Genomic DNA, 13,569 nt, shown 5'->3' with positions numbered 1-13,569 from the left:
GTGGTTTAAAAGACCAGAGGAAGAAGATCTTGAGAGACACCCCTGTTGCTCTTTGTAGACACAAAAGACAGTAATGGAACCTTTATTACAGCCACGTTGTTTATCTGGAATATTCCCTTTTTTTTCCCTAGCAGAATTTTAAAGCTATCCAGAAACAGTGCAACAGCTATAGAGTTTGGAAATCAAATCCTGCAGTCCTTATCAGGCAAAACTTCCACTGAATTCCGAGTAAGGTCTGCAGTGTTTAGCCCTAGAAAAACTGGGGACGTTTCAACAAAATCAAAAGCAGTTAGTAGAAAAATATCTCCTGGTTGTCTAATAATTAATTACATGTTCACAGTTACATGAGTTAAGTAAAAAATCTGAGAAAATACTGCATTCCAACCACAAAGCAAAAAAGCAGCAATAAAATGCTCCTTCAGATTCATTCATCTCTCTAGAAGTTACTATCTTCTCGCAAATCAAAAATGAAATAACATTTTGAAAATCGCAGAAATGGGTAGACTAAAAAAGTATTACAAGCATTAGAAAAACATTCATGCAGTTATTTAAATATTTTCATCTTTTAAAAAGGAGCTTATGCCTACAATTTATGAGTTTTTCTGTAAGAAGGGTGCTATAGTTCTGATGTACCGTAAACTGCTATGGCCAGTAACGTGAAGGGGGCCAATGTCGCCACCTTTACTGTCATTGAAAATTACCTTAAATCCCATAGAAATCAAAGGGACTGCTCCCCTACTAAGGTACTAGTCAATGTGAGTAAAGGTGGCCCTTAGACTCTGTGAAGACTGTACAGTAGAATTTCAATCCACAGGATCAGCTACAGGAATAATGACAGGAAAGCTACACACACATTTTGTCTGCTTACTTCCAAAGCAAAAGGGAAAGTTACATTATAAATATCTGAAAAGACTTTGCACCGTGGCGTTCACGTAATTTGTATATGTGTGTGCGCTGAAAACCACTGAACAAAACAGTAAACCCTGTATACGATGGAAACTGCAAGCCAGGGGGTGCTGCCATACCCTCAGCACTCCTTGTTCTGGCACTCCTGGCTTTGCATAAAGGAATACGGTAGAATTCATGTGGTTTTGTGTGTTTCAGGATGGTAAATTCACAAAAACCATGTTTTGACTACTTTACCAGCAGACAAATAAATTACTAGAAACAACAAATGTAAATATTTACATATTTATTTCACAAATATCATCTACATTAATATTTAAAATATAATATTGATTACAAATAAACATCAACTACTCTCTTTTTAAAATACCCTGTCTTTAAGAATGAAAAAAGGCATTTCACTTGACAATGAAATTACTCTTTTTCTTAAATTTCTACTTAAGCACTACCTTTAAAAGATATAGGGTCAAATATTGATCATAGTTACACCAGTAATTCCTGAATAACTGTACTTAAATCAAGAATAGCTCTGGATTTATGTTAGTGTAACTTAAGTCAGACCCTGACACATCATATTTTTATTTTAGTGTCCCTGGCCAAAGTCATACAGTGGATGAAACTATTTTAAATAACACATTTTATTTATTTATTTTACTGCTTATATACACAGTATAAGCAGTAAAAGTTGAGAGAGAGTCTGAGTTATTAAGTTCAGATCTGGATTTGAACTTTCCCAGATTTTGGATGGTTTGGATCTAAGGTTTCAATCTGAGCCAATTTCTACCAAAAACATATGCCCGATTCACATATTTAACATCTAGGATAATTGTTTAGGTTCCTATACAAAGTTTATTAAAGTTAACGGGGCCCATTCCTTTCAATGGGCTTTGGATCAGGCCTTTAACATCCTATTTAATCAATACATTTCATGCAAACTCCTCTAGGGACCTCTGCTGTCAAATAAATCAGTAAATGCTATGCATCTGTACAGGGAATGAATATGGGCACAACACAAAACCATTTTTACCCAGCTCAAAGTTGAAACAAATGCACTCATTTCTCTTATCCTCCAGCATTTTCAACATAAACTGGTTTAGTGATAATGACAATTGTAATAACCTTAGCTACTTAAGTACATATGTATGTTAATGTGTAGTAATATTTATTTTGTGGTCATCAGTGGTATTAAAATAATCTGTCTTCCGTAGTATTTAGCAGGGTTTAGCTAAAAAAAGTGAGACCGCAATGGACTTCACTCGGTTTCATTTCTGAAGGTGCCAGCTCATCACTACTTGGCACCTGCACTGTGTAATGGTAAGTAAGGCTTTCCAAACATTGCAGCACAATTAGGCAATATAATTTTTCAATAATAATGCTAGATATTTTATTGAATATATTCCAAATTTATAATGTGTGACTCTCAAAAGGCTTGTAAATTAGGTTCAGCCGAGCACCAAAAGGTCTGATTCCCTTATGGACACCACCTAAACAAACTGAGTCTACAAAATGAATTTGGAAACATCACAAAAATAGTTTGACTTGTGAGATTTCCAATATTTCCGGTTTCATGTTGGATAGGAAATACCACAAGAACAAGGAATCTCGCTCTTCAAGTATTTTGGCACTTCTATTCCTAGTCTAAACAGAATAAGGAAGAGCAGTGGTTGATGCAATGGAGAATTAAAAAAAAAGTGAACCAAAATTTTCCAAACCGCAAAAAACATTGATTTTTTTCTTTAAATCCAAGTTCTTTGTCTTATCCCCATTTAAAATCTGCATTAATGGCAGTGCTCATGGGAGAACTTTCCAAGGATGATTTTCCTTATCTCTCTGTGAGAGAAGAGCCACACTGAACCACTGCCACAAACAGGCAAGCTTTCAAAATGGAAATCTTTTATAAACACTTCAATAAATCTTCATGTGTGGCACTCTGCAGATTTTATTTATCATCTTTGAGGACAACACCAAAATATTGAAGGATTTCAGTTGAAGCATCACTACCTATTAGGAGATGTGTCTACTGAAACATCCTTGTGTCTTCCATAACATTTGCAGAGCAAACACTGCTGACTGATTTAACGGAGATTTAATAAAAAATGATTTTTAAGTTCTCACACGTGCGCTATGGCTTTTTAAGACGAGTACCACTGGACCCAATTTTCTCGGGTACTTTAGAATTCTATGAGAATCTTGAGTTCAGAATGAATCCCTACTAATGCAGAATAACTTCTGTGGTGCCTAAAACAACATTTTGAGACATACAGAACCCATATATGAATACATGTCAAACACAGAAATAAGAACATGCTTGAAAACAATTGACCACACAAAAGCATTATTTCTTTTAAGTTTAAAATCATCATGCCTCTTAAAACATTTTGAAAGTCGACTGACAAAAATGAATAAGTAGCCTTAGCATTGTGTAAAGTGGAAGAAAAATAATAACTACTCATATTTAAAGCAACAGTCCAGGGTTGCTGAATTTAGGGTTTCATCTAAATTCCCATGTATATGTTTGTGTAACCAGAAAGGAGTCATATACATTGCAGGTTTTTCCCTCTTTTTCTATAAATGAATTATTAAATATTTTAAAATTTAAAAATAATTATTTTATCAGTGTATACATTTTTGTGTAAGCTAGATAAGCTTAGGTCTGAACTGATCACTTCACCCTGAATTGACTCTTCCATCTCATTTTTTAAAATCTTTCTTAGTTCATACTCTAAAATATTTGATTGCATAAGAAACAATTAATCTAAAGGACAATAACTGTGCTTATACTGAAAAAAAAAAAAGCTTCATATAGAGTCTGAATCCATTTGGTTTCTGTCAGTCCAGTATTTAACATTATATGTTCCTGGTAGAACGATGACTGACAGAAGAAAAACAAATCCCTGGAGACTTAGTTCTAATCTTAAAATGAAAATGTTCAGTGAAAGTCTCCTGCTTTCTTACTGCTGTGTATTTTTTTATTCACAGCGCAGGAGTACAGGGAAAGAGAGATTTTATTCTTATAGTTTTATAATTACATTCTGTCTGTTGATGTATTACATGCCTCATCTTTGCCTCTAACTCTTAAAGGTACAGTACACAATATATTTATATCCATGCTTATTACAAATCCTGAAGTCCCTACTCAGTCTTTACTGCAGGAAAACTTCAACTAGGTTTGATTCTGATCTCACTTGCATTGCTTTTGCAACAGAGTAACCCCATCGACTTCAGTGAAGTTATTAGTTTACAATCAAGATCAGAATCAGGCACATTGTCTTCAATGGCCATTTTGCCGGAATAAGGCCTGTATAAAATAGAGATAAGGTGAGTGAGGTAATATCTTTTACTGGACCAACTTCTGTTGGTGAAAGAAACAAACTTTCCATCTACACAGATCTCTTCTTCAGGTCTAGGAAAGGTGAAAAGGCTAAACATTTGTAAGCACTTCAGGATTTGACTGAAAGGTGTATTGTGTTTAGACTGAAACATATGTCTAAAGTAGTACTCCACACACTTAAGGTACAAGAACACAATGGATTTCATATTTCAAGTTGTTTGCTAGGCCCTTTTGACACAGAGATGATTGCACTTTTAAATAACACAAGTATATATACACGTATAGGAAACAGACAAAGAAGTTCTACATATGTGAATAACAATGATAAAAAGGGTACCTTTAGCAGAATGTGCAAGGAATTAAATTAATTCCTGTGCAGATTGCCTGCACAAACCTTCTGCACCACTTAACTCTCTCATGTTCCTAAAATAGGGCATGTGGGACTTGAGGGGTGCCTATCAGTTGTGAATTTCACTTCTCAATGAGCATTAAAATACAGGAAGCACCTAAAGTGAATGCTACACATTTACAAACAGAATTTAGGGACAATGCAAACCTATTGTGTGCTTAATCCAAACCTGTATTTTGAAATCAAACTTGGAAATTCAGCATATGTTTAACACAGCACTTGTATCAGCAGTTCCTGCCCTGTTTGCAGCTACACATCTGTATTCCCCTTCATCGTTTTGGATTACATTTCCAATAATTAGGTTATGATAGCCCATCTGCCTTTCCTCCATACAGTACCTATTCCCTTCAAGCAGTATCCCATCTTTGTACCAACTGATACTTGGGTTTGGAGCGCCAACTACAAGGCACTGGAAACATGCAGAGGCTCCTACTGACGAAGTGCAGTCAATAATATGTTTGATAAACTTTGGAGGGGCTTCTGTGACTTGGAATTCAAAGGAACAACTACCTGAGCTCTCCGCTTTAAATTCTATCTTCTCTTCTTTGGATGGCTCAGCGAATACATCAAAATTAATATTGACACATTTCTCCCCTTCCTCTTCACACTCTTGTTCTGTGACAGCTACCAACTTGACAGCTTTCTGAGAATCATCAGTGTTGCGCTCAAATTCAAACTCCAGCTCTATTTCGGTCTGGTTGCCATTTGGAAGAGTACTGTCTACAAGCAAATCAAACGTCTGTGGCCTACCCATAGCGTTGCCTAAAACTATATCAGTCATTCCATCTCCACTCCTGCTAGCAAGGGCTCTCTGTGAATCTAGCATAACTAGAGAGCTTTTGCATATAGCTTCTCCTACACTGTTCACTGCTTTGCACCGATATGTGCCACTATCAGAATGACCTACATTCTGAATTTTAAGACAATGACTTCCTTTCTCAGCAGCCACAAGGTAGCTCCTGCCGTCTGTGGTAATGCAAGTATTTTCTTTAAACCACTGTACTTGGGGAGTAGGGGAACCTGTCACTGTACATTCAAACACTGCCTCTGAATTTTCTAGAATTTCCAAATCAAAAAGGGGAGTGGTAAAGCGCGGGGGCATTTCAGTGACTTCAAAGTCAATTTTCACGTCTTCATCTCCTTTTGCAATCAAGCCAGTGGTTTGCTTCACCAGAGCAAAAGGGAGGACATCAAGAAAAACAATCATACTTTTGTTGTCAGATGTAAATTCAGGAATTGTGACTATTTTGACCTGTTTCTCGAATTCCATAACCTCATTTTCGTCCAACTCTACTTCCAGAAGTATTTCCTGAGGAGAAGGTGACCTTGAAGTTTTATTTTGTTCCAAGTCAAACTCTATAACATGCTGATGTGTTAATGGAGGAGGTAAGGCCAAGGACCTTCCATCTTGAGGCAAAACTTCTACTTGGGTGATACTTTTAGCTTCCCCTATGATGTTTACTGCATGGCATATATATTCTCCTTCTTCCGATTTCTGAACATTATGGATTTCTAAAATATATGTATCACCCTCCTTTTCTATTCTGACTCTTTGATCTGGTTCAAGCAATGACTTATTTTGATACCATTTCACATCAGGAACAGGAAAGCCTATAACTTCAGTAGTAAAACCCAATAAACTGTTTTCATAGACCTTCCTCTTGGGCAAGGGTTTGATAAATGCTGGAGGCATTTCATTTCCCTTTGGTTCCACTGCTTCACAAGGTGTGCCAAACATCTTTGAGCGCTGCTCTTCATAAGGCAACCTCCTTTCTTGGAAAGGAGAACATAATGCTCTGGGTTCAGGATATTCACTGGTGGGGGTTGTGTAGCACTCTCGTGGTGTGCCGTTCCTTATCAAATCTGAAGGGGACTTTCTGTTGAAGGATGGTTCCTCGGAAGGTGTTGAGTACCGTTCAGGTGTGCCAGCTGGAGTGTGGTAAGATTCAAAAAACATGGGAGATTCAAAATTTTCAACTGACGATGGTGGTGTATAGAATCGCTCAGATTCTGTCAGTTCATCCCCACTTGTGCTAGCAATTTCTATTGACATTTCTGATTCAGGAGAGAGTGGACGGGTCAGCTCCTGCTGCTGATTATAATAGTTGTAAACAGTGCTGAAAGTGACGTCTTCAACTTCCAAAGAAGTGATACACTCCTTCTGGTCAAAGGCCTGGAAAATGGTATCTTTGAAATCCGGACTCTCCTGTTGTCCGGCTGAAAGTAAATAATCTGAGAGAGACACACGTGGCTCAGGTTCTGAAACTTGAGCAGCGTTCAGCTCTTGACATTGCAAAACATTTTGTGATAGGCCCCTTACATCCAGATTTCCTTCAGCAGCTTTTACAACGTCTTTAGTCTGAAATGAAATTTCATTTTCAAGCTGATCTTCTAAATTACACTCTTGTTTCTCTGAGGCAATTAATTCTTCTCTTGATTGCCTTTCCTGGACTATGGATTCTTCATTTCTTAACGAACGAAGGAACTGTGCAAAAGAAATGTCCCTGTCCTGTATATCTGATTCCTGCTGAATACCATGATGGTCTTCGGGAATTACTTTGGTATAACACCCAGTTTCAGTTTTACTTCCATTAAAAGTAGAGCTGCTTATTTCTTTCATTGTGGCTTGCTCTACCAGAAGAACGTGTGTTTGTTCTTGCTCCACTTTACATGCAATGGGTTCTTTCTCCTTTGCAGCTTTTTTCATGTCAGTTATGAAGTTGTCTGCTTTGGGGTCTATTCTCTCTAGTGATTCCACACTCTCAGAAACATCTGTTTCTTGCACTAAATTTTGGAAATATTGATTTACTGACATTTTGGATTCTGCTGAAGGCCTAGGCTTAGTCTGCTCCAATATCAAGTCTTTAATTTGTTCCTTAAATGATTCTTCCACACAATCATTTTTCTCAGATTCATCAATTCCTTTTGCAGGTGATCCCTGTTCAGTAGAAAGAGGAATGTCAGCTAGGTCACTTTTAAATATTTGCATTTCAGACACTCCAGTTTCTGTTGAGAGAGTCCGTTCTTGGATGTAAACTCCCTCCAGTTGCATCTTGTAATTATGACGAAGTTGTTCAGTTAAAGACATTTCTTCTACAAGTGTGTCATTTATATGTAGATGGTTTATGAAACTTTTGGTTTCTCCTTCCACAACCTCGGGAGATGACACTTGGTTTAAGGAACACATTTCTTCCGGTGATATGCTGCCAGTCTCTTTGGAAATGAATTCTTCTGAGAAAATCACTGCATGCTGTTTTAGATTAAATGCTAATCCCTGGATTTGGGGTTCTACTTTTTCTAGAGATAAGGTGTCTTCTTGAGAATTATCTTTTTTGCTTATAGCTTCACTATCTTTGGAAAACTCTTGACAGGAATCAATTCCTTGTCTTGTAGGTGATATGGTTTTCTGTACATTTTCTTCCACGTGGTGTGTATCGGGTTCCATTTGTTCAGAAGCAGAATGTTGATCTTTGAAATATATTTCATTCTGCAGCAGCCTCTTTTGTTCTTGATCAAGATTTTCTATAGCAGAGTAAACTTGTTTCAAATCAAATACAATATTGACTGTATCAGGTTGAGAGGCTGGGTATTGACCTTTTAAATGTGTTTCTTCTTGTTGCCTCCTAATTTGTTCTTGAAAATTCTGATCTACATTTTCTATAACTGAAGGAGCTTGTTTTAAATCAAATACAATGTTGTATGTTTCAGGTTCTATTTTTTCTAATGTTTGTTCCTTGTGATAGGTTTCCTTCTGTTCTGTCTCTCCAATGTCAGATAATTTTTTATCATGAAGACAGACACTTTCCTCTATACCATGCGCAAAGCTTCTATAATCTTGTTCATTTCCTTCCATGGTTCTTTCTTCTTGCCTCACGGGTTCTTCGTGCTGAATTACTTTATTTGGGTCATAAAAACCAAGTTGTTCTAATTCGGGTGTACCTTTGAATTCATCACTTATCGCATGCGAATTGGGCTCATCTTTCTCTTCTATGGTAGTTGAATCTTGAAATGTCCTATTTAAGTTGCTGTCACATGTGTCCTTTTCATACAGATCTCTATCCTCTTGTACCATCTTGGATATAGGACTGAAAAAACTATGATCCTCAAATTCATTCCTCTTTGCACTCAGCTCCTGCTCAAAGACATGGATTTGATCATTTGTAAATGGTGCATCTAAATTGTCACTGAAAGAATGTTCCACAAGAGGTATACCGAGAGTTCGCTCATGAGCAGAACTCTCTTGCTTGGGCTCTAATTTCTCTGAAAAATGCCCTGTGCCCTTGACTTCCATTTCATTACCGTTTCTAAAAGATTTACTTGGCATGTTTCCATTATCAAGATGGGGCAGATCAGTAACTCCATTGCTAAAGTTATGTTCTTCAGGAACTGTTTTTTTCAAGCACTGCTTCTTCTCAAAAGCAGCATCTTTACCCTGCACACTCTTTACTTCACCATCTGTATCCTGACGTGCAGGAATTTCTATATTACTATATGTAGTTTTCTCTGTGTGGCTTTCAATGATCTTTTGAAGTTTGTTCTTAGATGTAAATTCTGTGGTTTCCATTTTTATTTTGTCTGTTTTATCAGGCTGATCTCTTAGCTCTTCAGAGAGTGGAACCCAGTTGAGATATCCAAGAGAAGCAACTACTTCAGCTTCTTTTATCTTTGACTTCACTTGTTCACCCATGTTTATTTTCTCTTTTAGTTCACTCAGGAGCTGGAAATCTGGGCTTTCAATTATTGGCTCATCCTCAGTGTGTGGAACCTGGTTTAAACTGCCAACAAAAGCAAATATTTTGGCTTCTATATTTGACTCTACTTGTTCATTCACTTTTATCATCTCTTTTTTCTCAATCTGGTGCTGAAAATCTGGGCTTTCCAATACTAACGGTTCTTCAGGTAGTGGAGCCTGGCTTAAATCATCAGCAGAAGCAGGTACATTAGCTTCTTCTATCTTTGACTTCACTTGTTCACTCACATTTATTTTCTCTTCTTTTAGAATCGAGAGCTGGAAATCTGGGTTTTCAGATATTGATGGTTCTTCAGGGTGTGAAACCTGGCTTAAATCGCCGACAAAAGTGAATGTCTTGGCTTCTTCTATCTTCAACTCTACTTGTTCACTAACATTTACCGTCTCTTCGTTTTCAATCTGCTGCTGAAAGTCTGGGGTTTCAGTTATTGGCTGATCCTCAGTAAGTATAGACTTTCTAACGTCACACATAAATCTCGGGAGTTTGGATTCTGTTTCTTTGGAGGATGTATTTTGTTCCTTTTCCATGAGCTCTACCTGGCTCAGTGTACTGAGGTTATGAAAATATTGACTTACGGAATACTCTCTATCATTAAACTTGTCAGCAATATATCCAACTGAGGATTCATAAAGATTGTGCAAAAGTTCCTTTGCAACCTCTTCCTGGATTTGTACACTCTGATCTGGAACAGTTTCTTCTTCAACATCACTAATTTGTTCTACATGACCATAAAAACTCTGCACACCAGACTCTACTGTAAGATTGGAAACAGTTTCTATTACTCCTGCTGTGTTCTCAGCAACACATTTGTATGTGCCAGCATCTGACACAGAAACTTCACCAATACGTAACCTGTAATTACCATCCTCTTCCTCCTCAAACTGAAACTTCTCAGTAGGAGTTAATATTTTGCCATTTCGAAACCAAGTTACAATCGGTTGAGGTTCACCAGATACTGAGCACTCCAGTACGACAGAATCTCCTTCTCTACAACTAACATATTTTTGTGTTTCTTTCACAATTTTTGGTGGTTCATTTACCACATCAAAGGAAAATTTAAATTTATGTTTTATTATCTGAGAAGCTTGGTCCCGAGGTGATGGTTCAGGTACAAATTCAACAGGATGAACTATTTCCTTCAGTTCTTCATCTTGTTCTGGAGTCGGAGTAGGAGCAATTATTTTGATTTCCACAGGAAATGAAAGCAGGTCTGAGTCAGAAACACAAGGTATGGGCAGGTTACCCTGAGGAACGTAAAGGGTGGCTTTACTTTCACTACTGAAAGCTCGTTGATTTTCTTTCATTTTGTCAAACAGCAAACTAAGTTCTTCTTCCTCTTCTGCGTAATCCTTTAATAGTTCATCTTCATTGGTGGTGAATGGTTCAGCCTCAATCTTCTCTTTAATCTTCACTTTGAGCATGCATGATGTAGTGGCAGTTCCGTATTCATTAAATATCACGCAGGTGATGGATCCTTCATGCTGACGGAGAACAGACCGGAAAGTCAAGGTAGACAGGCTCTCTGTCGTATGAATGGCATAGTCCTGGTTACGTGATATGGGTTTGTCATTGTTATACCAAGTAACAATAGGTTGCGGATGGCCACAGAAATGACAGCCAAATATGCAACTCTCCCCTTCCTTTGCTTCCTGAGATTCAATTTCATGAACAAACAAAGGGGGGGCAGGTTTCAGAAGCTTTAGAATAGGGCTCTCTGACCTGGCAGACTTTTCTTTTATTTCACAGACTTCTACCAATGCAGACTCTCTGATTTCTGCTGAGTCTTCCAGTACTAACATTGCATTTTCTTCATTCTTTTCTGTTTGGATGCTTTCAAAAGTATCAACAGGCTCATTGATGTTTATTGTGATTGTCTCGGACATCACATTCTCCAGTTTCGTAGTTTCGCTTAATCCATCGCAGAGAAGCACATAGATTATGGATTCAGGCCTTTTCTTCTTGGCTGTCATTGCTTGGAAGTCCTTCAGATGTTCTTTTGGCTTGGTATCTATTCTTGAGTCCTGTGGCTCCTTGTGTGTATAACTATAGTCGATGGAGGTAACTTGGGCAATTGGCTCTGGTTGCTCTAATGGTAGGTCTCCCCGAAACTGTTCTCTTGTTGGTTCTTTCAGTGTTATTAGTGATTTTGTTTGGAATGTTTCTGCCTTGATGCTTCCTTCAGGGAAGTCCTGAGGACTCTGGGAGGGTTTGGAAAGCCCCAGTATTCGTTCCATTCGCAGGTGAAAGTCCTCTGGTATCTTAACAGAGTCTGGTTTAGGATGGTGCACGGCACCCTCCTCACCGCTTGGCATTTTAGGTGAAGAGGTGCATGTATGGATTGGTTTTATTGTCTGGAAGTCAGAGCGTATCGCCTCACTCTCAATGGTCCAATGGACTGGAGGGGTCCCTCGGTCTTTACCATCTCTAAAGTCTGTGGTTCGCACTGATTCAAGACGTGACTCTGTCTCGGTTTCTTTCTCTGACAGGCGCAGTTTCTTCTTTTCCAACATGGTTCTTTTGGCCTCCCGCAGTTGTTGCAACTTACTTTTTATTTCCTCATCAAGCAGAGCATCACTTCCATGATCCCTGTGCCTTGTGGTGCATTTGCTATCTACCTGTTCTTTATCGTACACGAACTCCTGTTCCCTTAACACGGGGAGTTTTGGAAAGCTTATGGTTCGCACCATTCCTTTTGCAGGAGGCAAGTCGCTTAATATCTTTTCAGTCTCCTGCCTTTTATCGAAAGGAGAGCCAATGCACCGCAGGTAAACCTTCAGCCTACCCTCTTTCCTCTTCTGAACCAGATATTCAATACTCTCATGGGTTCGTTTGGACTTTCTCAGGAAATCTAAATATTTTGCATTTTGCTCCTCTCTCTGTGCAACTAGCAGCGAAGCGGTTGACTCAGCTGAACCCTCACTGTTAATGGCAAACACTTTGTAGCTCCCAGAATCCCTCTCCCGAACATCTCTAACCTCTAGGCTAGAGCTGTGAATATGCATATCACTCTCCATCTTTATTATTCTATGCAGATCTTTAGGGATAGGCCTATTATTATGAAACCATGTAATTGTAGGGGTTGGACAGGCAACGAGTTTACATTGGAAAACTGCGGGATCCCCCTCTAAAACAGATCTAAACTTCAGCTTTTGAGTGAAAGAAGGTTTAAAAGTCTCAGACCAAGAACTTATAGACGAGGTTCTACTTGCACATCTCTGGACAGACACAAATCCATGGTCTAAGTAGTCTTCAGAATTGGAGAAAGCGTCTCGCATCTCGCTTTGCTTTTCAGGACATCCAGGCTCTTCCCCGAAGAACAGTTCTGTAAGAGAACAACATTTCATTACAGCGTACTCTGTTGCTACTCTCTTACATTTGAAAAATGAAAGGAAATGAAATGGCAAGATATTAAATTAAATTGGGGTCATGCTACAGATTTCATCACAAATCCAGAAAAAAAATTCACTCACCATATTTGTTCGAATAAACGCAATGGCTTGCTCTGTTTTAAAGATTCTGACACGAAAATCGTTCGTTGTCTGTTCTTTCTTCAAACTGTGGACATTTCTTCTTGAACAAGCAAAAATGAATTTCAAAATAACATGTTCCTAGGGGTGTATGGTTTTGCTGCCCGAAAAGCTTTGTGTCTTTTGTTGGCAAAGAAGAAAATCTTACCTGACTTGCAGACAGTAGAATAAACGCCCTTTCTGATCCCTTTGATTATGGTAAAATGTTCAAACAATTGAAAAAAAATATTTTGAAAGATATATAAAAATGTAGCTGTAAGTAATTAGCTAAAATGAATGAGAAGGCGTTTATTCGAACTAATACAGCCACTAACTTCACAACGTTATGCAAAAAAAGCAAGCAACATGGACCACATATGCTATCTGCAAGCCAGTGTAAGAAATGTATAGTGATGAATTAACATATGTACATGAAGTGCGAGGATACAATGAGAATGTGTAGCTTTCACATGTCCTAAGTAACATTCATTTTCTATTATACTCTATCCTTTGAATGTTAGGTTGCTTACTTGTTTAAAAATCATTTCATTAAGATTTTTATACCTTCGTTTTGATTTAAACTATCCCATGCACTAACAAGAGAGTTTAACAAATAAAAGCTTAAGCAGTAAACAGCTGCATAGCATGAAGTAGAAGTTAAAAGTA

At 38.0% G+C, this 13,569-nt stretch overlaps 1 protein-coding gene across 1 annotated transcript in view; it reads right to left on the bottom strand.

The window, feature by feature from the left end:
• TTN (titin) overlaps positions 1-13,569 on the bottom strand; it is a 321,905-nt gene that overhangs the window by 260,715 nt on the left and 47,621 nt on the right. The window contains exon 44 of the mRNA XM_075069826.1: positions 4,848-12,719. Within this exon, the coding sequence (XP_074925927.1) occupies positions 4,848-12,719 (7,872 nt within the window). The remainder of the gene's footprint in view (positions 1-4,847; positions 12,720-13,569) is intronic.

The sequence above is a fragment of the Chelonoidis abingdonii genome, chromosome 10 (genome assembly GCF_003597395.2).
Source record: "Chelonoidis abingdonii isolate Lonesome George chromosome 10, CheloAbing_2.0, whole genome shotgun sequence".
In the NCBI taxonomy this organism is placed as follows: domain Eukaryota; kingdom Metazoa; phylum Chordata; order Testudines; family Testudinidae; genus Chelonoidis; species Chelonoidis abingdonii.
This window is presented reverse-complemented; position numbering and strand designations above follow the sequence as displayed.